At 44.7% G+C, this 27,478-nt stretch overlaps 1 protein-coding gene across 1 annotated transcript; it reads left to right on the forward strand.

Annotated features, from left to right (window-relative positions):
- Positions 1-848: 848 nt before the first annotated feature.
- HTR1E (5-hydroxytryptamine receptor 1E) lies at positions 849-27,478 on the forward strand. The gene is made up of 2 exons (XM_083497581.1): positions 849-954; positions 24,002-27,478. The coding sequence occupies exon 2, from the start codon at positions 24,176-24,178 to the stop codon at positions 25,268-25,270; it is 1,095 nt and encodes a 364-aa protein (XP_083353707.1). The 5' UTR covers positions 849-954; positions 24,002-24,175; the 3' UTR covers positions 25,271-27,478.

The following is a 27,478-nucleotide window of genomic DNA, read 5'->3' on the forward strand; positions in this document are numbered from 1 at the left end:
GAGTGTTCCATGCTGCTATAAATGTTGTCTAGTCTGGAATCCATCACCTGTGAATGTTGATAAGGTGAGGCAGCAAATGGAAGAGAGCAGTTTTTAAATCAGACGCACATGATAGGCAATGCAGCTCCCCCCGCCCAGTCAATTTATAGGCATAGGGAATGCAGAGAGAGAGAGAGAACATCGAACATCTAATTCCTTTAAAGACGTAGAGTAACGCACAGTTGCCAAACCTGCTTTTGCAGGTTAAGGAGGGAACTAACCGTAAAGTAGTAAATATTTATGCAATTTGAATGTGTTCTAACTTCTAGCAGAGGACAGACACGTGGCATAGGAGGGGCCTCCTCCGCATCCCCCTTCGTTCAAATCCAAGGCAGTTCACGGCACAGGAGGAACGTGGGGCAGCAGTACTGATCAGTTGACAGCACAGGAAGCGCTGCCATGGACTTCAGAGCCAGGTGAGCTCCACTCCGCTTACGAGGTCTTCTGGAGGGGGTCTCCAATCATACCCCGCAGATGAAATGAGCCATACCGTCCAGTCTTCCTGTCTGCGGCGGCATTCGGTGGAAAGTGCTGCCCCCTAGCGCCCGCCGGCTGCAACTGGCCCAGACTTTCCAGAGCAGAGTTTTCCCTGGCCATATAAAACAGCCCAAGGCGGAGGAATCCGCGGAGCGAGGAGCGTCTTCTCCGTCCTCCTCCTGCGACCCCGCACCTGCCTCGCCGGCTACTTCTTACTCCGCCTCCCGTTCCTTCTCCGTCGGCTGATCCCGCGCCAGGTTTTCACTCTTGCCTCGCAGCGCCCCTCTCTTCCCTGTCTCTCTTCTCCCCGATCCAAAGCGGATTTCGAAAGGCTGAAAGCGAGGATGGCGAGGAGGAGGTGACTTTCCAGCTGCGCTCCGGATCCCGGGTCCCGTCGCCACCCGGAGCGCCCAGAGTGCCAAAGGCGGACTTCCCAAGGTGAGCGGCATAAGCCGAGGGCGAGGGAGGAGGAGGCGACTTGGGGAGGGGTCCTCAAAGGCGCTAGTCCTCAAGGCGCTCTCACCCGGAGTCCGTCCCAAGCAAGCAAATGGGGGGGGGGAGGAAGCATGCATAGGATCGGGTTGCGGGAGCTATGAGCTAAGCAACCGTCCCCACCCCCCACCGGCTCGCGGTTCAAATCCAGTCCCAGCCCCTCTCCTCTTTCTGCAATATAGTGTTCATTGATGAGGGGGCGCGAAGTGCTTTGGACCCCGTACACACTGGCTGTCCAGAACGTGTGCCTCATCCTGTCATACAAGTTCCCGACCCAATCGAGGGATTTCTGACTTTGGCCGAGGTTTCCCGTCCTCCAAGATCCGTTGCTTCCCCTGACTTGGAGCATGTGCAGATATTTTTATTTTTATTTGGCCCTTGGCTCTCATGTGTGCAGGAGGGCTGGGGAAACCTGTGTTGCTGGACTCCACATGTTGCTGGGCTCCAGTTCCCATCCTTCCTGACCATTGGCCAGTCCACCATCCTCTGCCGGGCCACAGGCTCCGCAGCTGGTGGCTGCAATTCAGAAAAGCGACCTTTCTAAAGCAGGAAAGGGGAAGAGCCCGTGGAAGTGGAGGAAACGGTTCTGCAGAAGCAGGCAGGCAGGGCAGCCGAATTTTGGCTCTCAGCAATAGGGGAAGCTTCCTAAGTGGTTTGACCATGGGCCAGGCTGCGTTGGAAGGCGGTAGGAATCCCTTCAGTATTGTATTTGTTTATTTATGTTAAATTGCTATCCCGCCCTTCCTCCCAAAGGTATTTCAAGAGGGGCTAGAAAACTAGCTCTCAGATATTGCACTTGAGCCCTGGGGTTGGGCTGGATGGCCTCCCAAGGTCTCTTCCAGCTCCATGATTCACTGAGTTAGTGTGGCCATTAAAGGAAGGACTTGGGCTCCCATGCAGTGCAATGAGCAAGAGCACCTCCAAACCCAGCAGGGCTGGCATATTACTGTACCACAGTTTTGAAGTCCGTGTAGTTATGCATAATTACTGTACTTTGGAAAGAGGATTGGGCAGGAGGGTTCAAAGACCTTTAAGTCCAGAGTTTAAGATGACCTAAATGTACCACTTCACTGTCATGGTTGTTGTTGTCGTTAAATTCTGTGATTGGGGGTTGTGTTCGCTGTATGGAACAGGGAAACGTCATTCAATGTAGACGGGGATTTATTATCTTTCTGGCCAAAAGGAAGCTGAACATAATACAAATCGGGGGAGGGGGAGGGGTGGGGGATAGGCTCCTCTGTGTTCTCACAGCTGAGTCACTAGACCAGGAAGCAATCAAAAGCAATATCTTGTCAATTTCAGCCAGCAATGCTACAAAGTGCCTAGTCGAGAGTGGAGCATCCGTCACCTCCTTTAGATATTGCCAGAAGAGAGTTAGGCCACCGTGGAGGAGCCAGTGGGACGTCTTCAAAGTTTCTTTCACCTATTGATGAAGGAGGGGGGCAGTTTATAGATTACATTGAAGCACCAGCACAGGTCTCTTCCCAACTTATGTTGTTCTTTCAAATATCTCCTTGGACATGACTTGCTTTGTGTACAAATCAATCAGCATCGCTGTTTGCGTAGAGCACCTCCCTCATCCTATTGTGCAGCGGTCCATCTAACTAGGAAGGCAAACTGTACCTGCAGGAAGTCCCACTGGAATCTAAGGAAATGCCTCAGGATTGTGAGGTGTGAATATCAGATTTGCCCTAGTTAAGTGGTAGAGCATCTCATTGTGTGCAGAAGGTCCCAGGTTCAATCCGAAGTAGAACTGGGAGTGCTCCATTCTGAAATCCTGGAAAGTTGATGCCAGTCAGTGAAAACAGTACTGAGTTACATGTGTAGGGCAGTGTTCTATGTTCCTTTGGGAGAAGCAATGTGGTGTAGCGGTTAATAGCGTTGAACTGGGACATGGGATACCAGGGTTCAGAAAATCCTTACACAAACCTCTGATAAATCACTAGGAATGTATTTATTTTATATATGTTTATGTTGATACCCCACTTTGCTCCAAGAAGCCCAAATAAGTGTGTGTGTACTGTCTTCTTCACAGCAACTCTGCAAGGTTGGCTGGTCTTTGAAAGAATGACTGGCCCAGTGGTCAGCTAGTGAGCTTCATGACTGAAGGGAGGACTACCACAAGAGCACGCCAACCACACTTGCTTATGTGAATTCACCCTATTCCAGCAACATATGTAACTGTTGCAGACTGAAATGTGCAGATAGATGTACATCTATATTCAGATGTTCATGCAGGCCCTGTCCAGAGGTGTCTTTTTTGAAGAAGAAGATTAAGATAAAGCTCCCCTTATAGTTCCACTCATTATTGCATGTGGCATCAACTGGTTCGGGGCCAAGATGCTCCTGCTTCTGTGCCAAGGACTGAGCAAGGTAGCATTCAGGATTTCTTCCAGGTTGGCAAAGTGAAGCATATCGTTGAATTTAGGTTGATTTCTAACTTTGTCAGTATGAAGCATGCATTTGGAAATGTTCCTGTATCATACCACAAAAAGGCTGCCTGGATCAACCATACAGGTCACTACCTAGAAACCGTCCCCTGTGAATGTGCAGTACTTCTTAAGGGCATGCCAGCCCACCATTCCTGGCCAACAGATGCTGGTAGTTTGGTTTCCCATGGACAGAACATGAAAGTCTGACTGTCGTCACCACTAGGGACTAAGCTGTCAGCAAGAACATTCAGGCACTCCTCAGCTTCTCCAAGGAGCACTTCTGCAGTGTGGGTGTTGGCAGGGTTCCAGCCTTAGCCAAGCGAGGCAGCAGGCAGGCATTCAGCTTTAAGGTTATGGATGCTGAGAAGGCGGTTCTAGTGTTTTGCAGATGATAGTTTCATTCATTGCACTGCAGAGCTGCATGGGGTGGAGGAAGAAGTCACTCTTTTCAGCCCAAACTTCACCTTAATTAGTGGAGACGCCAGAGTCTTGCCTAGTCTGCTGATGCTACATAACTAAGGCTGCAATCCTAATCTTAGTTACCTGGGTGTAGGCCCCTACTGAGCACAGTGGGATTTACTTATGACTAGACATGTTTAGGACTCTGTAAGAGTTAATATACCGGTATATATATATATAGAGAGAGAGAGGTGTGTGTGTGTGTGTGTGTGTGTGTGTGCATGAGTGCCAGCTGAAGGTAACATTTCCAATTTCTGATCACGAAGACTTCTAATCTATAAAACCTTCTGCCACATGTTAATCTTCAGTGTCCTGCTGTCTGTATAGGCAGAGGCATGACACATAAATAAGAGAGACTGGGTAAAAATTATGCCAATGATGGCAGCTGCAGAATTAGTGAGTAGACAAAGTTTTTTTAAAAAAAATATAAATGTCTTCTAAACATAAAATATCATAAGAAGCCTCTCTGCTGGAGACTATGAAGATATTTTTAAACCATCAGCTGTGCAATGGGTTCTAATTTATTTACCACCAGCAGCAGCAGCGCTTTTAAAAATCATTTTATCACTGGCAGCTACATACCTCGCTGCTCTTTCATCCACACGGTGTAATAACTCCCAGAGTAAGCTGCATGCATTTCCATCTGTTTTATTTTCCTGGGGTGGGGGAGCTTCATAATATGCGTTCAGCTCTCCCTGAAGATGTCAAGACAAAGTAAACTTACAGCTTTTAAACTAGAGGAGAACTTGAGGTGTGATTCCCCCCACTTTTTAAAGGACCTATTTTCATCAGGTAAATCCCATCAATTTAGTTTCAGTAAGTATGATTTCTTCAGCATCATAAGATATTCTGCATTCGTCTCAATGAACATGTGGAATTACCCTGCCATTTTAAAAGTTCCCCAGTGGTAAATTCTTCTTGCAGGCACTTTCAAGTATTACTTTCACCATCCCACATGTTACAGATGTAGTTGTTTTGTGCCTATTCATTTCTCAAAGTCTTCTACCTTTCACACTGAGTGTTGCATTAGCTTTGTAGAGGTTTCTTTTGTCCTCGAAAAAATAATGTAAGCACTTACAAAACAGCTCCTTGGAAAACAACTACAGTTTTTCATAGACAAAGAGCAGAATACTAAGCACCGAGGAAAATCCAAAATGCTCTTGCTGCATCTTAATTATTCTATATCTTCCATACCCTCCAACATTTCTCCGATGAAAATAGGGATGTCCTAAGGAAAAGCAGGACATTCTATTCCAGGGTCAAATCAGAAACTGGGACAGCTTCTGTAAATCCGGGATTGTCCCTGGAAATAGGAACCCTTGGTGGGTCTGGTGGTTCAATATACTTTGAAACAGTGTAAAAGATATATATGAAGAGGGGTCTTTTAGTTCAGGAAGTAAGGTCCAAGAACTCTCAGTTCTGCACACAAGCCAAATAAGTAATTGCCAAGCTAGCCATGCAGTTAGCACAATTTTTTATTTTTTTAAAAGTGAGCTGCAAGCATAGGAACGTAAACTGGATTTGGTCCCTGATAGGGTTGCCACCATTGTTCTGTACAAGACAGTGTGGGGGCTGTTGGGAGGTGATTTTTTTTCATCTGGTGCTGAAGTAACTTCAAAGCAATCCGTTGCAATCTATTGCAGCCGAACAGAATGACCCTCTAGAATTTGTCACGCATGCACACATGCACATGCATACACATGGATTTGTAATTCTGTTATCCAGAGCTTAAATGCATGACCATTGAAACACCCTTTCAAACACATGCATATGGAGAGGATGCCTAATTTAGCAGAGAGAGGGCGGGGGAGAGGGAGGGAGGAAGAGGGAGAGAGAGAAGACCTTAAATAAAGGACAAAACTGTTTCTGTAAATGATGTAACATTTTACATTGAAATAAGGACAATCCTGTATTATACAGGAAAAGAGTTTGGATTTGATATCCCGCTTTATCACTACCCGAAGGAGTCTCAAAGCGGCTAACATTCTCCTTTCCCTTCCTCCCCCACAACAAACACTCTGTGAGGTGAGTGGGGCTGAGAGACTTCAGAGAAGTGTGACTAGCCCAAGGTCACCCAGCAGCTGCATGTGGAGGAGCGGGGAAGCGAACGCGGTTCACCAGATTACAAGTCTACTGCTCTTAACCACTACACCACACTGGCTCTCATATTATACAGGACAGCTGACTTTAATTCTTTCTCCCTTGCTCAGTGGCGTAGCGTGGGTTGTCAGCACCCGGGGAAAGGCAAGTAATTTGCGCCCCCTAACCCGTGGATTTGCGCCCCCTAACCCGTGGATTTGCGCACCCTAACCCCCAGATGTTGCGCCCGGTGCAGCCGGCCCCCCTGCACCCCCCACGCTACGCCACTGCCCTTGCTGCGACCCCAGTTTAGGTTGGGCGTCTCATGTCTTCTATTTGACACATACTATTTGACCGTAAGTTGGTATGGCTCAGCATCTTTACTCGGATTATTCAGTACTTTTATAATAATTCAATACTATTGTAATACTTCTGTCCCACTTTTGAGTATTCAAAAGTGAAAACTCAGCTTAGGGCAGTTTACAAAAGTAACTGTTGTATTAGTTTGTGGTTTTAATACTTCAGTCATTAAATGTAGCCTTTGTTAACAGCATTGGCACAACAAATATTAATTAGTTTGTTTAAATGAATAATTATAAACCACTGAGTCATTTTATTTAAAAAAGCTATGTACAAAAAAGTAATTAAAATATCATAAAGCCATAAAATACAGATTAAATGACTGCCAGGGGCTTGTCCACTCTTGTCCCATGCCTAGAAAGTTTTCTGCTTGTTCTGCACTCTCCATGCACAGGTCCAAGCAGTTTTTTCTTTGTCCCACCTCTTTCCCCTGGAGAACCTGCTCTTTAGCGACAAATTGGCAATCTGTGTAAAACCCAATTGTTGTTTGATCCGATCCAGTGCTAAAAATCTGGTTTCCCCAGGGGAAAGCAGTGGGGGAAAACCGAGGTGTCAATAAGCCCTGTTTCAAACTAATTCTCTAAACCTGCTTGGTGAAACAAGAATATCAATGGCAGAGAAGGGAGAAATGAACCATTTCCCAGCCCAATACTTTAAAGTGCCAACATGGGGCTGCCAGCATCCCTTGTGATTTGGTCCCTGCTGCTGCATTGCCAGGGCAGGATGCAGTTTGATACCACAATCACCCTGTCACCTCTCTTGCTCCCCACCCCAGATTTGCAGCGGTACTGTCAGGGAACTGACATCAGAGCTAGAGGCGGAGGGAAGGCTCTCAAATGATGCTGGAGAAGGGCCCAGCAGGGAGAGAGGCAGCTCCGCAGATGGGGAAGCAAATCAGCGCAACACCAGGGATATAGAGGGGCTGATGGGGGAATCGGCGAGAGGGCTCCAGGACTCTTCACCGGACACCAGCGGGGAGAGCACGGGTCCTACGCTACCCACGCCCTCCCTGCGCAGAAGACTTCCGTGCAGAGAGAGTAGGAGGAGACTGGGTGTCAAACAACTTTTATGTTGGAAATGATTTAAGAAACGCCCACTGACGGATTCTGCTAGCGACTGAGGCAGCCACGAAGTGAAGGGCTGCCCAGACTGAAAGGTTTAGCAAGGCAACAAAGCCTGGAGAGGCGGCAACTTACGCACGAGCAACCCATACACATTACAGGTACCTATTAGGGATCCTCAGGGTCTGTGAGGACAAACCAAGCCCAAGACATGGTGAGCTCACAGAACTGGCAGAAGCAACCATGGTGGTGGTTTCTTGAACAATGCAAGGTTATTCTAAGGCTGGAGGACCAGAGAAGAGCAAGTTCACCTTCCTACAAGACCTATTAATATTCTGCAGCATGAAGGGTGGTTTGCGGCTGCTTTTTCTTTGAAATGGACACATTAATTGACTGATTAAGCAAGAGCTCCACATGTCTGTCCTGGATGCTTTAGCTAAGATTCCTGCATTGTAGGAGGGTTGGACTAGATGAACCTTGGATCCCTTCCAATTCTATGATTCTATGTAAAGAGTTGGGGGGGGTGTCCATTCATCTGAAATCATTAGATCTTCACTGAACTCCTGTGACACAAAAGGCATCATCACTCGTAGGAGAACACTGAACTTCAGTGGGAATGTGAGCTACTATTGCCTTGGCAACCTGAAGGCTTTCAAGAGATTATAAATCAACATGACAACAGTTGTATCTTAATAGCATGACAGTGGAGGTTTTAAAATAATTAAATCCAATTTTGTTTTCTTGGATGGAAAATGGCTCATTTGGTGGGTGGGGGGTGGAATCACCAGGATGTTGGCAACCTAGGCACTACAGATCCTCCTAGTGTCCCTATTTTCCAGTGACGGTCCCAGATTTAGGGGGACCAGTCTAGCTTCTCTAGGGAGGGAGTTCTGAAGTCTGGGGGCAGCCACTGAAAAGGCCCTCTCCCACATCCCTATGAAGCATGCCTGTGAGGGTGAGGGAACCAAGAGAAGGGCCTCCTCTGAAGATTTCAGAATCTGGGCAGTTCATATGAGGGAATATGATCTTTCAGAGAGCTCAGACATAAGCTAAGTAGAGCTTTATAGGTCATAACCAGCACTTTGAATTGTGTCCAGAAACAGACTGGTGGCCCATGGAACTGTTGAAGCAAGGGAGTTGTAGACTTTCTTCCTTGCTTGATAGGCAGCGCCTGCAAACCCTCTTTTGGTCTGCCCACATCTTTACCTGCTCCACACCTGACTTCAGGTGTGGGGCAGGTGAGCCTGGCTTGTCCAGAACAGCCCCACAGGCCAAATGGGAAAGGCAGGTAGATCAAATTAGGCTCAGAGACTGAAGATTCCCTTGCACTACTATATAAGAAGGGCTAAGATCTCCAAGTAGGGCTGGGAGAGATTTTGTGTCTCATACCTGGAGAACTGTTGCCAATCAGTTTAGACAGCACTGAAGTAGTTGAATTGTTGGTCTTACTTGGTACAGTGGTACCTTGGGTTACATACACTTCAGGTTACATACACTTCAGGTTACAGACTCCGCTAACCCAGAAATAGTACCCCGGGTTAAGAAATTTGCTTCAGGATGAGAACAGAAATTGTGCTCCGGCAGCGCAGTGACAGCAGGAGGCACCATTAACTAAAGTGGTGCTTCAGGTTAAGAACAGTTTCAGGTTAAGAACGGACCTCCGGAACAAATTAAGTACTTAAGCCAAGGTACCATTGTATAAAGTAGCTACCTAAGTGCAAGGTCCAACAGGCTTGTATATCATAGCCATTTTAGTAGTCTTTGTTCCACAATTTTAATGAGTCCAAGATAACATCAATGATGTTCCCAGGAGCAGCTCTAGCTACAAGCATCCTTTAGGCATCAGAAACAGAGAGGAGTGAGCTACCTGATAGCCCCAACCTTTCATACAGATATTGTTCGCATTTGGCAAATAGTGCCCACCAGAAATGCAGATTTGAATAAAATATTGGGGGGGGGGTGCAGGCAAGCCCCGCACCACATAACCAATCACATGCACGCCATTTGAATGGCAATGCCCATCAATTTGGGGAGAGGGTAGCCCCCTCAAATATTATATTGGAGGGCCCAAAGGGACCTCGGCCCCTAGGAGTTGGCTCCTGTGATGTCCACTGCCCTGAAGACATGAGCCAGTGGATTACTGGCAAGTCCTCATAAAAGGTGCAAGACGAAAGGCTTATAAGAAGCTGTTTAGATAAACTTTGCTAATTTGAGATTTCTGCTCTGCCTGCTAATTATTGTAATGGCTGTGGGAGGGATACCAATTACCACCTCTGCAGGCTACTTTGGCAGAAAATGGGGACATTTCTTCAGAGTGGTTCCCTGATGTGTAAGAGGTGGTACCACAATTAACTAGCAGGATATAAGGGGTGAAGGCAGAGGAAGCTTTGACTGTTTAGTGACAGACGCCGACCCACAAAGGAAACGAAACAGATATATATATATATACAGACTGCTAGGATCCAACCATGTTGGCAGTGTGGCCAGCTCCTACTTTGGAATTTGAATCCTAGAGAAAATGGAAGGTAGCCAAGTCAAAGGAATTATGGCAATCATATCTCATGAATGTCCTAGTTTGTGAAAAGCCTTCGGATCAATGAGCAGGCTCACTGACTTAGTGCTATGTTACATGCATCCCTTAGTGATGTATGGAAGTGAGAGCTGGACCATAAAGAAGGCTGATCGCCGAAGAATTGATGCTTTTGAATTATGGAGCTGGAGGAAACTCTTGAGAGTCCCATGGACTGCAAGAAGATCAAACGTATCCATTCTTAAGGAAATCAGCCCTGAGTGCTCACTGGAAGGACAGATCGTGAAGCTGAGGCTCCAATACTTTGGCCACCTCATGAGAAAAGAAGACTCCCTGGAAAAGACCCTGATGTTGGGAAAGATGGAGGGCACAAGGAGAAGGGGACGACAGAGGACGAGATGGTTGGACAGTGTTCTCGAAGCCACAAACATGAGTCTGACCAAACTGCGGGAGGCAGTGGAAGACAGGAGTGCCTGGCGTGCTCTGGTCCAGGGGGTCACGAAGAGTCGGACACGACTAAACGACTAAACAACAACAACAACATGCATCCCTTGGTATAAGTGTCAGGGCTCAAGCCTTTCTAGCTATGCAAAGAATTCAGAACCATTGAAATATGCTTTTTAACCCCTTTACCTCTTTACTTCAACTAACCCTTTCTCTCTTGCTGCTTGCTGCTTTACTATCGTTACTCTCTTATGTTTCCTTTCCCTTTCCTATGCTATAAGCTGGTGTTTGAAAGCAGTGGAATACCCAAGGTGTTTTGACCATTAGATTTTGCTTGGAGACAGAGGGTCTTCTTCTGGTCTACCAAAATCAAATTCGTGGCTGGAGTTGATGGGGTCTCACTTCCACAGCCCCAGTGTTCATGCCACTCAGGGCAGACGTTGAGGGAGGCAGAGGAAAATATCCATTCATTGTGCGGGCTCTCAGGTTGGTGCAGCAAAGAAGCCCAGATCAGATCCAGTGGATGACAGTGTTACACTGCCTTCCTGACACACACACACACTCAACATCCCATTTCTGGGTTTCCCACTGGTTGCTGTAAGGGGGAACCTCACTGGATGCAACCACCACCTGCCTCCCATTTGGGCAGGTGCAATGAGGTGCTTGTCACTGGTGGGACTTCAATGCCACCAGCAGTGTGCCCTGATGGTGGAGTCTGGCAGAACCACCCCATGCAAACCCACTGCAGCGTGATGGATCAGGAGTTCAGATTGCTCTGTGCTGGTACTTTGGTTTAGTGATTCAGTTTATTTATTTATTTAAAGCATTAAAAACAGGAACATGGAGAACCATCTTTTATTCCTTCCCTCCCCCATTTCTCATCCAGTCCCCCAAAGCTTCACGTTATTAATGTCTACAGTATAGAAATTATTTTTTCCCCCTCAGCCATAGTTCCACACAAAATAACCGGGGGCAATTCTCATCCAAATCATTTTCTTTTGGCTACCCAGGTGTAGCCAGTACAATGATCTCCAGATGTTGTTGGATTACAACTCCATCTAGCATGGCAAATGGTCAAGGATAAACGGTGATGGAAATTATAGTCCCCATCGGCTACCATTTTGCTTAAAATTCAACACTGAAGGCCACTCGGCACGCTTCAATTTGACTGTCTAAACAGAAGATTTAAGTGTCAGCTGTCACGATACTTTCCTCCTGTGGAATGTTTCTTCCCCTTCTTCTCCTTGCTAAATCACACGCAGAGAGAAAGGGGCTGACATTTAGTAACTTGAGCTTATTATTAGGAATCTCCAGCTGCTGAAATCTGTGTGAAACATCATCCAGAGTCTGACAACCTGAAATACAAAAAGCCTCAAGGCAACAAGACAATTTTCTTTACTTTGTCACATCACTATGAGGAAATGATGGCATTTTCAAGGCAGCAATATTATTGAAGAAGTATATAACTGAGGCGAGCACTGGTGTTAAAAAGAAGGTCTCAGGGGCAAGAACTTTTCATTCAAGGAAGAAGAGATGTTCATTTGTTCATCCATTCACTGTCTGAACAATTCCACCACTCACAATGTTAGCCTTAGCTGCCTTTAAGTATTTCTCTTGTTCTGGCATTGCTTTTTTTTAAAAGAGCTTGATTACACAATATGTTGTGGATACTCTGTGACACAAAGGTGAAGTTTTCATTCTCAGGAGAACTAATTACTTTAACTCATACAATTGATAATTTTTCTATATTTCACTGAAAGAAGTCTTCCCAACTGTGTATCTCCTTAATATTAGTTGAAATTCAGGGGCTATTACTGAGGGCTAGAATCCATGTCTAGCATGGAGCCAAAGGAGGGAAGAACAAACTCGGGCTCCAAATTGTTAGGGTTATAAGGTTCTTATAATAACCAGCTGGGATGGGAACAGGCTGACCACAGATCAGAAACAGGCCCTGGGAGTCCCTGAGAAATAGCCTGGTGACCTGACATTTCCTGGAGGTGGCTTCAACATGGCCAGAGCTTATTGACCTTACAGAGTGGGGCCTCAGCCTTCTAAGGCCTGTTTGGAATCTGTTGGTTTCTTGTCACTTGTGTTAGTTGGGGTCTAGTTCAGGCTGCCTCAACCTCGGCCCTCCAGATGTTTTTGGCCTACAACTCCCATGACCCCTAGCTAGCAGGACCAGTTGTCAGGGATGATGGGAATTGTAGTCTCAAAACATCTGGAGGGCTGAGGTTGAGGAAGCCTGGTCTAGTTGATACCATCAAGGCCAGAGCAGATAGTATGGGTCTGAAAGAGTCAGTCAGGGATAAGGAGGGCTCACCAGTTGGTGAAAGCAGCAGTGACTTGAGATGGTGATTTCTCAGGAGAAACATCTGGCATACATGTGTTAACTCAGGATGCCCTCCAGATGTTGTTGGACTCCAACTCCCATCATGCTTGACCATTGGCATGCTATCTGGGGCTGTTGGGAGTTGGAGTTCAACAACAGCTGGCCCAGAGGGTCATACAAGGTTGGTTATCCATTTTTCATACTTATTGTGCAATCCTTGAGAATGTGTATTTTGCTGACAATGAAAGAAAACAGGCTTAATAGCTGAATGTCTGGTCTGTGAATCAGGGGAGTCCTGCTATGAATAGCTTTCCACACTTGGCTGAATTGCAGAAGGCCTCTGAGGCACTAGAGAGGCAAAACACACACCAGGCTGAAGAGCCTGCCTTTTCTTCTGTTTTTCAGTCAGCTAATACAAAGATGGTCTTGTTATAGCATCCCTAGTGAAAGCCCTTTCTAAAGATTTTTAAAAGAAGTTTAATGAAGGTAAGGAAACAATGCAATGCAGGAAGGCAGCACATTCAAATTTTTATATTCATTGAGGAAATAATTGTCCACTGCCAGGAAACGAACAAGAATCCATTTTATAAAACATCTTTAGGCTGCAGTACTATACTCACCTAGGACTAATGTGACAGTAGAGATAGAGAAGGAATTCAGTTCACATTTAAAGGTGAACCTACTTACAGGTAATTCACACTTTATTAAACAATTTGAGTTCCAAAATAAAGCCATCATTTGAAGTTCACACTTCTCTGAATTTTTCAATGCAGTCCTCCAGCCAGTGTTGACAGAGATGCATGTATTAAGGGGAAATCTGCATTAAAATGAATGTATTCATTAGTATAAAACACAAAAATGCATTATATTAGCGGAAATTGGTTGCAAAAATATGTACGTTAGTCAAAACTGCATGAAAAAAATTGTTTATTACAGGAAATTCACACTGAAATGCCTGCAAATTTTCAAAGTAACGTGGAAAACTGAATTTAAGAATGGGAAGCTGAGAGAACCGGAATTGACAGATCCATCTATTTCTATGTCCCATTGTACTTAATGAGGCTTAACATCTAGGTAGATGGGTAGAGGATTGCATTATACATTGGACTACTTCGAATTCTTACTGTCCGCAATCCTGCAAATAGCTTTTTAAAAAATACAAAACTTAAATTTCACATTAAACTGTGCTCTCTGCCCTCACAAACACTAAGATCACTTTTTCCAACTACGGTACCCAAAGCTAGTTGAGGTATAGTTTTCCAAACCCACCCGCCTTACCAAAATTCCTGGTTGACCCAAACATGATGATATATATGTAAGAAAATGTAACTTTTCCTCATAGAGGAGTTGCTCCATCCCATTGCCCTTTTCTGAACCTTTTCCAGCTCTACACTATATACCGGTATATTTTTGAGGTAAGGGGACCAGAATGGTACACAATATTCCAAGTGTGGTTGCATCATCGCTTTGTACAACAGCATTTAGATATTAGCAATTTTATTTCCAATTCATTCGTAGCATGGAATTCGCCTTTCTTTCACATGTTGGGTGCCCATACATCCCGGGCTGAGGTAAGGTTAGTTGCATCCTTCTGTCAACTCTAGCAGATCCTGCCTCAATAGAGCAAATGAGACAAGGTGTAGTGATAAGACTGATGTAAGGCCGCCTGACATTTTTGACCCGAGAATGCAGAATGGTTTGCTAGGCAAAATTGGGGAGGGCAGGTCCTTGGGAACTTGGTCATTGAGAGAACTCGAGTCTTATTTTAAGGCCAGAGTGTGAGGTTTAGTTTCAAAGCGTGTGTTCCTGTGACATTTCACAGTTCCTTGAGAGATGTGATTCACTAGCCCCCACAAGCCCCATGTGCAGCATGTACCCAGCACTAATAAGACAACTTGCTTTTCCTTGGGGCACAGAGTCACTGTCCTACAAACAACCTACTCTTTGGCCTTCTTTGACTGGTGCGAAAAGGGACTTGCACAGTTTCTGCATTCTTGGAGATGACATTTAGCATGTCTAAGAAAATTTTGACTAAAAAAGAGGGGGCTGATAATATACAGAAGAGGGCTGAAGTGACGTGGCATATCAAGGAAGATTATTGGATTCGGGACAATAGTTGTGGGCACACATGTGCACACAAATGGTAGATCTCAGCAGTTCCGGGACTCAGGAAGGTCGGGCTACTGGCCAGGCTGAGCAGGAGACACACATTTTTAACCTGTCCGTCCCCCCCGCAACTTGTAGCAGAAGACTTGTGTGTCAAACAGACTTGTGTGTCACACAGATAAACAAATTTATGCCTGTGATGGACCTTAGGTTTCTGGGAATCAAGGTAGGTTAAGGAGTTCTAATTTAGGGATGGGGACAACAGTACACAGTACAGATACATCGTCTCATGTGCCTCCTATCAGCATGGATGGACAAGATTGAGACAGAGTTCAGTGTTTATGTGTGGATGGATGTGCATGAAAGCACACATGGAAAAATGGGATCTGTGTAACCCATTTGTGCATCAGCACTCAGGTGTGTACACAGCCATAGTCCCAGCTTATCCAGTTCTATTCCTTTTTACTGAAAGAAAACAACAAGCTTCTGACCTTTGAACAGGGTAGTTATAAAAACTTTATAACAGAAGCAGACAGGGGCCTGGATTGTTTGTTTCCTTTTCCTCCCCCCCCCCCAAAAAAAAACTGCACCAAGAGGTGTTGGGTTGGGAAGAGTGTTATTTATTTCAGACTTATCCTTCCGACAACATGTTATGACTGTTGGACGTACCTATATTTTGGCATCAGCCCTGTTGCATAGCTTTCATACGTATGCTCAAAAATGCACAAAAAACAAGCATTAAAAACAACAACAAAGGCAATATTCTGCCCATGTTAAGCACATTATGCCCCACTGGTCTCAATGGTGCTTAATTCTCATTTAATGGACCATAGGCTAAAAATCTGAACCCACTTACCTGCCAGTAAATCCCATTAATCTCCATGGAACTTGCTTCTGAGTAGGCATGGGTGGAGCAGCACTGGAAAATGTACATCTCTGGGTTTGATAGGCATAAATTAACAAGTTAATACAATTCCCAGTCCTCCTCACCTAGCCAGTCTCTAAAGATTCCCCCTTTAATGGCCATTTAAGCCATTGTGGACACAGTTAATCTTTCTTCTTCACTTCCTTCATTTTAACTAACACACACACAACTTTTAGCTCAGCCTCCACAGTGAAGGCTCAGGTAAGCTGATATTTGGGAACTGTATGGTTGACAAAGTGGACCCTGCAGCTTGGAAGATTAACTGTTTCTAGAAGGACTTATTATTGCAGCAAGTTGCTTTTGGCTGTAAAGACCATGCCCATGATTTATTTGCTTGTTTGCACCATATTAAAAGGATGATTCATAATGTTTAACTTGCTAGAGGTGGTTGTGGCTAAAGGTTGCTGTGCTTTTCAAAAAATTAAGCACTTCTAGGAAAAGTGTCTGTACAGATTGTGCCATCTTACCGACAAGCCTGCTCATTGATCTGTACTGGCTGTGAGCGCTCTTGCACTGAAATTTGCTGTAACAAGAGAAAGTGGAAGAAGAAATGTATAAACTCTTTATCCCCCCACCCCAATCTTGCTGCTTCAGGCCTGCTATTTGAACTCAGTTTGAGGCTACAGTTTCTGCTTGTCTTAGTTTTATGCTGTTCTGCCCATCCGTGCCATTCCTCTAAGTACAGTCATTAATTTCTGAAGAATGAATTGCCAGTGCTGAAACAATGTTTGGTGGAAGAGGTTGGCTGTAGATATTCTGGGGTGGTCCAAAGATGTCCTCTGTGAAACTTCAGAGGAGGTTTCCTATTGGTTCACATCTTCCAAGGCATTCAAAATAGATTCTGGGCATATAGAGATCCCATCTCCTAGCTTAAGCTCGAGCCATTTAGAGTCTAAATCAAATCCAAAGGAAGGCCATTGCCCCATTCAGTTTGATGGTGATTAATAGGACGATCCTAGGCATGTTCACTCTGAAGTAAGTCCCAAATTTCATAGGGCTTATTCTAGGGCAAATAGCTTTTTAAGTACAGTATATATTTATTCATTTCTAAAATTTTTAAGGACTATAGCCTTCCCAAGGTGGGTTACATTAATGCATATATATATATATACCCTCAAGGCAGTTTTGAAACTGCCTCTGTAGGAAGACATGCTGCAGCATGGTGAAAGCAGAGTTGAAAATATCTCAGTTGAGAACTAAACTTGCATTCCTTGCAAATACGCAAAAAGTCATCTATGCATTATTATTTTTTTAAAAGTGTGCATACAGTTTTGGGGGTGCAACTGCAATCTGAAATTTGAGGTTGTGGATAGGCTGTGTAAGGCAGAGCCTACAGTTCAGCTGAGCTTTGTCATGATTTGCCCTCTCTGGTTTGATTACCGAGTTCTGTCTCGCTTTTGCACAGTCAGGAAAAATAAAGGTTGTTGGAGAGGGGGGGGGTTTGTTTTGTTTTGTTTTGCTTTGCTTTTTTAACAAGCTTTTTTGGCGGGGAAACAATCAGTGAAGAAAATGGAAGGGGACACTTCAGTGGAATGACTAAGAATTAAATGTATGCATCTAGTTCCATGGGAAACAGGGGTGTGTGGGTGTTTAGGGCATGTGATAGTGTGGATCTGGGCCTGCCCGCTACTGGAACATAGTCTCTGACAGCCTGAGTAATAATAATAATTAATTTTATTTATATCCCACCCTCCCCAGCCAAAGCCGGGCTCAGGGCGGCTAACAACAATCAAATAATCCAACATTCTAAAAACATTTCATTATAAAAATTAATTAAAATCAAATTGATGGCAACCATTAAGCAAAATTCTGTGCAGATTGCCAGAGGAGGGAGTCAGGCTGCGCCCTGACCAAAGGCCTGGTGGAACAACTCTGTCTTGCAGGCCCTGCGGAAAGATGTCAGGTCCTGCAGGGCCCTAGTCTCTTGTGACAGAGTGTTCCACCAGATTGGAGCCACAGCCAAGAAAGCCCTAGCTCTAGTTGAGGCCAGCCTAACCTCTCTGAGGCCTGGGACCTTCAGGGTGTTTTTATTTGCAGACCGTAAGTTCCTCTGTGAGACATACCAGGAAAGGCGGTCCCGTATGTATGAGGGTCCTAGGCCGTATAGGGCTTTGAAGGTTAAAACCAGCACCTTAAACCTGATCCTGTACTCCACCGGGAGCCAGTGCAGCTGGTATAGTACTGGATGAATGTAATCTCGCAGCAAAGACCCCATAAGGAGTCTCGCCGCGGCATTCTGCAACCGCTGGAGTTTCTGGGTCAGTCTCAAGGGCAGCCCCACGTTGAGCGAGTTACAATAATCCAGTCTGGAGGTGACCGTCGCGTGGATCACGGGGGGTATGTCAGGGCGAGAGAGATAAGGAGCCAACTGCTTAGCTTGGTGGAGATGAAAAAATGCCACCTTTGTTATAGCTGTAATCTGCGCCTCCATAGAGAGGGAGGTATCAAAGATTACACCCAAACTCTTAACGGACAGTGCTGGCACTAATTGCACCCCCGCAAGGGATGGGAGTTGCCCCCCCAATCCCATATCATCCTGTCCCAGCCAGAGGACCTCTGTCTTCGAAGGATTTAACTTCAATCGGCTCCCACGTAACCATCCAGCCACAGCTTCCAAACATCTGGTCAGTGTGTCTGGGGCCGAGTCAGGATGGCCATCCATCAACAGATAGAGTTGATTGTCATCGGCATACTGATGGCAACCCAGCCCAAAACTCCGGACAAGCTGGGCGAGGGGGCATATAAAGATGTTAAAAAGCATCGGGGAGAGTATTGCACCCTGAGGCACTCCACACACCAAGGAGTGGCGCGATGACAATTCCCCCCCAAGCGCCACCCTCTGTCCCCGACCAGAGAGAAACGAGCGCAGCCATTGAAGGACTGTGCCCTGGATCCCCACGTCGGCAAGGCGGTGGTCCAGGAGTTCATGATCGACCATGTTGAAGGCTGCTGACAGGTCTAGAAGAATCAGCAGCCCCGACCCACCTTGATCCAGCTGCCTGCGGAGATCATCTGTTAGGGTGACCAGAGCCGTCTCAGTCCCATGACCAGCATGGAAGCAGGACTGGAATGGAATGGATCCGGAGCCGATGTTTCATCCAGAAACCTGCCAAGCTGTTCAGCAACCGCTCTCTCAATCACCTTACCCAGGAATGGAAGATTTGAAACCGGGCGGTAATTGGATAGAGCTAAGGGAGCTAATGATGTTTTCTTTAAGAGTGGGCGCACCACTGCCTCCTTCAGTTCCCCTGGGAATATCCCAGATGTAATGCAGTCCTTGGTTCTCAAAATGTTCCCAAGCCTGGTCAACACCAATTGTCAGTGCTCTCCACAGTCTCAAGCAGAGATCCTTCCTGTTATGTAGTGAAGTTCTCACCCTGGCCACCAGGGGTATTGTGTATGTAGTTTTCACTCAGGTCCACATCAGTTAATTTAGGCGGGAAACCCTGGGGTGGTGGTGTTACGATGTTGACAGCCGGCTGCCTATAAAAGCAGTTCAGTTCAGTTCAGTTCCAGCTTACTATAAAGAACCACTTGGAGAAATCTCTGTGTCGTCTGCTTTGTCAACCCGCTACTTAATACTTTCCACCGCCTATTTCAAGATCGTTTTAACTGGAAGAACCTTCTCTATGCAATGCATTTGCTTTATCACTGAGGTATGATCCTCCTGAGAGCTCACAAACAGGGCATAAAAATTATGGCTGCTGCCACCACCCGGTCATTTGCCTCAGCACTTACTACACAGAGGTTTGAATGTGGACATTCCATTTAACAATCATAGCTCATAACTATTGATGAATGTCTTTGTATAGCAATATGTCTATTAAGAGTCATTTAAGCTGCTAGGAAGCATAACCACAGTGAATGTTTTTAATGGTTTCCTGCCACACATCTTATAGTTAGCACTTTGTGAGAACTGAGTTCCTGCTGGGAAGGGAGATAGGAAGAAGACCCCCACCTAACCCTCAGTCAGTCAGCTGATCAGTGCCAGGCATTGATTTGGTAGTGCATACAATAGAAAGTGCAGAATCTCTGCATGTACATTGCACAGCTGCTGATACTGTCTGGGGTATCCCGCCTCCCACCTCCTCCTCCTCCTCCTCAGCTTTTGGGCTGCTCATGCTAATTTTTGCCACATAATTTCACATTCTGATGCAACAAGCAAGGATTCAGTTCACGAATCAAGCTGTCTTGACTTGGTTCTTTTTTGAAAGACAGAATAACATGTTGTAAATAAAATCAATACATCTAGAAAGCAGAAGCCAGAAGACCCCTTTTAACAGACAAGTCAAAACCAAGATGTAAATATTGACTAATGATAAACAGTGTGTGTCTGGGGACCTTGAACTAATTTGGTACGATTAGCTCTGGGTTAATTCAGCTAGCATTATTTCCCTCAAAGCTGAATATGTCAGAAATAAGGGTGGAAGGTTTTCTGTGAACGAAAACTCTGTGTGTTTGTGTGCAGTAGAACTCATAGAGCTCTAGATCTGAGTATTTAAATAATTATAATGCTACTGTTTTCAATAGCCTCAAGTGACAAGGCAGAAGTTGGTTCCAATTTCTTTATTTTTTACCTCATCTACTGCATACTTCTCATTCAGTTCTTTGATTTTATTCAAAATATGGGTCACCCTGTATAGATTTTATAAGAACAAACAGCAGCAAGATTTTTAATCATGAGATTTAAATAGTGTGGGAGACAGCGCATGGGAAATTTGTATAGGAAATGTAGGTCAGATCTGAGAAACATAGATGGTATTCACCTAAGTAATAAGTGTAAGTGAAAAGACTTCTGTTTGCACAACAGAACTTCTGTCCTGTCCTCTCCACATTCATGCCTCATGTGATCCTCAAATCTGCTCTAGAGGTTTGGTGGAACCCCCAGAACAGATGTAGGGGCTGCACAGGGGAAGAAGAAGGGTAGAAGTCCCATTGTGGAAGCACACAAGGAGCTACTTAGCACAACCCATAGCCAATTAAAGAACTTGAGAAAATCCACATTAAAAAGGAGTTTGTTACAAGATCAAGTAGTTCAGGACCATGGAGAGCAACCCAAATCAATATCTGAACCAGCCAGCCACAATCTGGTGGCCTTCCGGTTTTGCGACTACAACTCCCATCAGCCCCAGCCCATTGTGGTCAATGGTCGGGGGGATGGGAGTTGTAGTTCAACAAGGGCAGCAATCCAGGAAAGTCCAATTTGAACAATAGAAGAGAAGACCGTAACTCTTTTTATTTATTTCACAAAACTGTATATATATAAAAAAGACCTCAAATTGGTTTACAAAGAGTAACTAAACATTATGTTAGCCATGCCTTCAAATGCATGCTTTTTTTTAAAAAAAAAAAAAAACATTGCCACTGTGGGGACCCGGTCCAGACTAGGAGTTCCTAATGTGGGGTGAAGAGGGTGGCATTCAAGTAAATGAGATTCCCCCCCCCCCAATGCAGATTGCAGGCGTGGGAATGCAATCCAGATTGGGATCATAGCAGGGTGCAAATTATTAAACCCCATCCGGCTACCCACACTAGACTCCCTGTCTGAATTAGGCCCCCGCACTGTCATTTTGTGTTTTAAAAAGACCCTGAACTTAAAAGTGCAGCTGCGTAACTCATGTGATACTTGCTTTCCTCCTAAAAATCCAGAATTACATGTTTAAAGCAAATGCTTAGAAAAGTGGGCACGTAAGTAATATATTCAGTTGTCTATACAAGATCCATATTAGCCTACCAGCTGGAATGGTTCACCTATATCAATTACATAAAACACACAGAGGAATGATGTGTGACCATCAGGCAACCTTGTTTTCCTTTTCCAGATCTCAGTAGTGCTCAATGTGTAAAATATTCAGTGCTTGGAATCTATGCCCTCTGAGCTGGAAGCCTTTTCCCATGACCCCAGATATATAAGTGTTGTTCTAACAACTCTCATGTAGACGAAAAGCACTCTGCACCTGTTCAGAGGCACGATCCCATTCTATCAGTGTATAGATTCAGAGAAAAAACACAATTAATGACTAATTTGGAAGACTGAGGTCCCACCTTTTTAAAAAGATTCCTGCAGCCTATCACTGGTGAGTCACAGAAAATTAAGCAGTGAAGCTGGTTCTGCCTGCTGTACTTCCTGTGAAATATGGCACCACGTGACCACAATATGTTCCTTACGACGGGAACTAACCCCTTGGAAGTGTAAATTCCAATATACTGTTGTAAAATACAAAATAGTAGGGTTCTAGAACATTTGCAGGGAAGAAAGGCGTATTGCTTTTCTTTAGGAAGAACTCTTAATTAAAGTACACTACATGTTCCATTTTGTGTTTGACTCCTTATAATGAACAAAATTCAGTGCTTCCTGGTTTGTGTGTGGGTAGACTACAAGCAACTCTCTGATTTAAGGTCTGACCCTCTGCACATTTCAAACATTCCCACACTTGGTCAAAGGCAATTTATCCTTTTTATTTATAAAAAGTGATGTTTCCTAAAGACAGTGCTTCCCTGGGGAAAAAACAGAACCATTCCAAATGTGCTGAACTTCAATGAATCTCAGAGGCTTGTGTTTTTTTAACAGGATGCTCCTTGGGGAGTTCTTGTGGTTTGCCTCCATTTTGCTTTGAATGCTTGTTGCATGGAACCTTTCTTTGGGGGAATATCTGAATCCACAACCTATAGAAATATTGCCATGTATCAGGACTTGGGCGTGCCCTGACCCCAGAGCCTAGGAGTTGTCAGGTGGAAATTCAGTCCATGCACCACCGATATCTAACTCAGGCCAAAGGAAGGCACTGCGGGTCTCCCTGACCATCAATGAAATCTCCTAGCAGCTATAGGCCAGAGCAAGTCAGGTGATGCGTCCTGGCCTTATTGTGCTTTTTGGCCTTCAGGAGCTGCCTGTCTTCGTACCTCCACCCCCTAAGCACACAGTTGTGCAAAGCCTGATATAATTATTTCCTTCACAGGAAGCATGTTGTTATTAATATACTAATATAGCCATATTCAAATCTCTAAATGGCTGTCAAATGGAAGATGACGCAGGCTTTTTTTCTCCTGCTCTGAAGAGTAGGGCCCGAACCAACGGCTTCAAATTACAAGAAAGGAAATCCTGACTTAACATCAGGAAGACCTTTCTAACATAAATGAGACTCTCCACAAGCAGGCCTTTCATTTCTTTTGCAGCCCAACAAGTTCCTATATCTCAAGCTATAAAGAAGCTGAAAGTCTAAACATCTTGTTACAAATGATCATCCAAAGTCATGTACAAAGACTAATAGCGAGTGAAAGAATAGTTCTAAAAACACGATTAAAGCTTTAGTGCTTGTTAGTGAACTCTCACAGCAGTGGTCTGCATCCATCAAAGAAAGCAGCAAAGTCGCAGGCAAAAAAAGTACGTATGGCTGTGTGTGTTGCAAAGACTTACTCAGTGGGATACATGGCATGTTCACAATAATTAGAGCACACCGCATAAGCTCTGAAAACAGGAATGGGCTGTGTACACAAAATTTTATTTTTGAGGTGAAAAATCATTAAATCTTTGCTTGACAGCATCTTATTATAAAGTCTGTATTTTTAGACTGTTCAAAAGATTGACACCTAAATGTGAAAATATGTTATGAAAAGCTAGCATGCATTAGCTTAAGTATGGCTTTTCTGAAACATTTTACCTCTTGAAGATACCACTTGAAGTAAGTCGATTAATTTGCTTGTATTACCACAAATTTTGTGTAGCCGTGAAGAATAAAGTTCAGATTTGACTCTGCTATGAATGTATTAAACATCAGATTTATCTGAGACGGAACTTACTTACAGAAATCTCTAACACAACCTAAAGTTCTTAGGAGAAGCTTCCCATTTTATTTTATTTTATTATTTTTGGAATCCCTATTAAGGGTTTGTCATCATGCGAAGTTTGTTCTGCAGATGCGTGAAGCAGTGCCTTTTCTGTTGTGGCACCCCGGTTGTGAAATGTGCTACTTACAGAATTCCACCTGTTTACATCACTCCTTAATTGTAGGTGCCTAAGCAATCCTTTCTATTCCACAAAGCCTTCTGCAGTGGGTCGCTAAGGAGGTCTTTGGTTGTTTCATAATTTAGTCTGAGTGTTCAATTTGTATCTTGTTTCAAATATTGAATTTTTTTTAAAAAAAGAATCTTTTTTTGCCGCTTTGGGTATTCTTTAAAACAAATAAAGAAAAGCTGTCTTTAATACTTTATAAATAAACCAATAAATTTGGAAGATCTGCTATTAATAAACATCCTTTTATCTTCCAGGAGCAAGCAGCAAACTGGAGGGGAAAGCAAACTGGATCTGAGGGGAAATGTGACATTAGGATTTCGTATTCCAACTCCGAAGTATCCTTAGTGATCTTCCAGAATGGAGGAACTTTAAAGCTTGGCACTGCCAGGACCTAGGAGGCACCAAACAGTTTGTATTGGTCTGAAAAGATGAATCACACCAACTTCACACCAGAAGCCGACGTGGCTGTCCGATCCAAAACTATCACCGAAAACATGCTTATTACCGTGTCTCTGTCCATAATTACAACCTTGACAATGCTGCTGAACTCTTCCGTCATTTCGGCAATCTGCCTGACGAAGAAGCTGCACCAGCCTGCCAACTACTTGATCTGCTCGCTGGCTGTTACGGACCTGCTTGTCGCCGTTTTGGTCATGCCCTTGAGTATCACATACATCGTGATGGAAAGGTGGACTTTGGGATACTTCCTGTGCGAGATATGGCTGAGCATAGACATGACCTGTTGCACGTGCTCGATCCTTCACCTTTGCGTCATCGCGCTGGATCGATACTGGGCGATTACAAATGCGATCGAGTACGCCAGGAAGAGGACGGCCAAGAGAGCTGGAGTTATGATTGGCACAGTGTGGACAATATCCACGTGCATCTCCATGCCTCCTTTGTTTTGGAGAAACCACAGCGCCGACACCAATTCCAGCGAGTGTCAGATTCAACACAACCACGTCATCTACACCATTTACTCTACGTTTGGGGCCTTTTATATCCCTTTGACCCTCATATTGATTCTCTATTACAGAATCTACCACGCGGCAAAGAGCCTTTACCAAAAACGAGGTTCGAGCCGGCACCTCAGCAGCAGGAGCACCGACAGCCAAAACTCGTTTGCGAGTTGCAAGCTCACGCAGACCTTCTGCGTCTCAGACTTCTCCACATCAGACCCGACCACGGAATTTGATAGGATGCATGCTTCGGTGAGGACCTCCCCCTTTGACAACGACCTGGATTTGGTTGGAGACCGTCAACAGATTTCCAGTGTGAGGGAGCGAAAGGCTGCACGCATCCTGGGCCTCATTTTAGGCGCCTTCATTTTGTCTTGGCTGCCATTTTTTATCAAGGAGCTTGCTGTGGGCCTTCAGCTTAGCACCGTATCGGCGGAAGTGGCTCACTTTCTGACGTGGCTGGGTTATGTGAATTCTCTTATCAATCCTCTCTTGTACACTAGTTTTAATGAAGATTTTAAACTTGCCTTTAAAAAGCTCATTAGATGCTGGGAACACTCTTAAAAATGATTATGGACAGCTACCATGTGACTTATTGGCCTTAAATATGAGCTGTGGGGGAGGGAGGGGATATCTGAAACTGGAAACCTGTTTGAGTTTATTTATTTATTAGCTTCGTTTGGAGGTTTTTTGCTCATAAAAAGGGCTTTGTTTTGCTTGTCTTTTAAACTTAATTGCTCCTTAGCTTGTAAATCTGTACTGCTGTTTTCTACCTCTCTGTACCATGAGCATATGAGTTTCTATACTATGAGTCTGAAATACATTTAATTACACAGGCCTCTTCCCCCCACACCGCTCTCTTATTTTAAGACAACATGCAAAATAAAGAGCCCTGTTCAAAAGTTGTATTGCTGCCACTTCTAATAAATGAATAGCCCTATCCCCCCTCCCAGGCACACTGACACTTCAGAATAGCAGCCGTTATTTACAACAGAGGGCCTAGTACACAGACCCACTCCTCGTTCTTGCTCAAACTAGCCTAGCCTGAATGTGATCTGGTGCCTCTCCCTGTAAACATTGGCTGACATGCCATAGGGGATGGGAATGAACCCACTTCTAAAGCACAGCTGTGCCTGTGAGAGAGAATACCTTATAATTTCTTTCAAAAATTGTAACTATACAGACAGGCATGCTGTATATGTGGTCATATCCAAAGCAGCCAGCCTCTTCGTGCAAAAACTTTCACCTGTGCAATGGAGCTTCCTGTCAGGACTGGCTCCAGGTTTTGGGGGGCCCTTAGCCCTCCTCTTCCTCTTTGGCCCCTTTCTCCCTCTTGGCCCCAACCATGTGACCAAACTTTATACAGGCAGGAGAGACTTTTAGGACACGATAACTGTACATTGATTAACATTTCCACATGCAGTGCTATTTTTCTAGAAAAAGAGGTGCCAACACTCACCCTGAATGCCTCGCTTGTTCTCTTAGAATGCCAATGGCACCTACCTGAGAGGTACCGGAACTTAGTTCTGGCGAGTTCCAGCAGAAAAAAGCCCTGTCTACACAGAAATAAACCCTTCTGTATATGAAGGGCCTGATGAGCAGGTACAAGATTGCATTGGTTAGTCTTGCAGGTGCTATGCAGGACTGTTCACAAGAAACCTAAAAAGCTTCTAGAGTATCCCCTCCACCCCAGGCTGTCCACTTCCACATCTTTTTTTCAAGAATGTGAAGTAAGGTGAAAGGATATTAGTGGCTTAGGACCTCAAAGACCAGGGTCCAAATCGCCACGCAGTAATGAAGTTGACTGGGTAACCCAGGGCTAGTCTCTGTCTCTCAGCTGAGACCTCACAGGGTTGTTGCAAGAATCCAATAGGGGAAGAGAAGAAGCATGAATGCAACCTTGAGTTCCTTGAAGGAAAGTTGGGGCATCAGTATAATAAGAAGCAAATAAGTAAGTCTGTCTCTACCCCGCAGGTCCCAAAAGCCTAATAATAGTCCCACTAAATCCAATAAGGCCATAACAAGCTGGGGGAAATAATTTAATCCTAGAATTTAAAGAGACACGCCTTTGAAGAGATACACATAATTGGGCGCATAACAAGAAGAAATGAAACAGGTGAGTTCCCCCTGGCCCATGAGGCTGCAAACCAAGCATATTACCTGCCAGTAAACCTCATTCAACACAGTGGGAGTTACTTCTAATTCAATATGCATTGGATTATGTAATGATAGGTAGGTTTCACCTTAACAATGTCTTCTATGAAGTAGTGAAGGCAGGGAGGAGAAAGAGTTGTTAACCAAGAATGCATGCATGCTTGTTTTCTCCCCAGCAAGTGAATCAACCGCTCTTCAGCTCTCTCCAATGGGTTAGGAGGAATACCTGGAAATGGGGGTTGATGCTGGAGGGCAAAAGTAGCAAAAAGTTGCTAATGGGGAAGAGGTGTAAGGCTGCTCAGATCAGCTTCCAGCTAACAGTCTGGCTCTCAGGTCATGCTGGTTTTCCAGCAGCAGCAGCAGCAGCATTTAGCAGGAATAAGTGCACAGCTTGTGTATGTCCCCCAGTAGCTGGGGGAACCCCTAGAACAGATTTGGGAAGTGTTAGGGCACACAGTGAGAGGACATTCCATCATGCTGGCAAAAGTCTAGGGCAACTTTGTTGGATACAACCCATTATTGCTACATAGGGCTGATTTTTTTAATACTTCTATAAATGTATTTTGGGGTCATTACTGAATACTTTAAAAATCCCAGTCATGGGAATTATAAAGCAGA

This window comes from Podarcis liolepis (genome assembly GCF_965112155.1).
Source record: "Podarcis liolepis genome assembly, chromosome: 3".
NCBI classification, from domain to species: domain Eukaryota; kingdom Metazoa; phylum Chordata; class Lepidosauria; order Squamata; family Lacertidae; genus Podarcis; species Podarcis liolepis.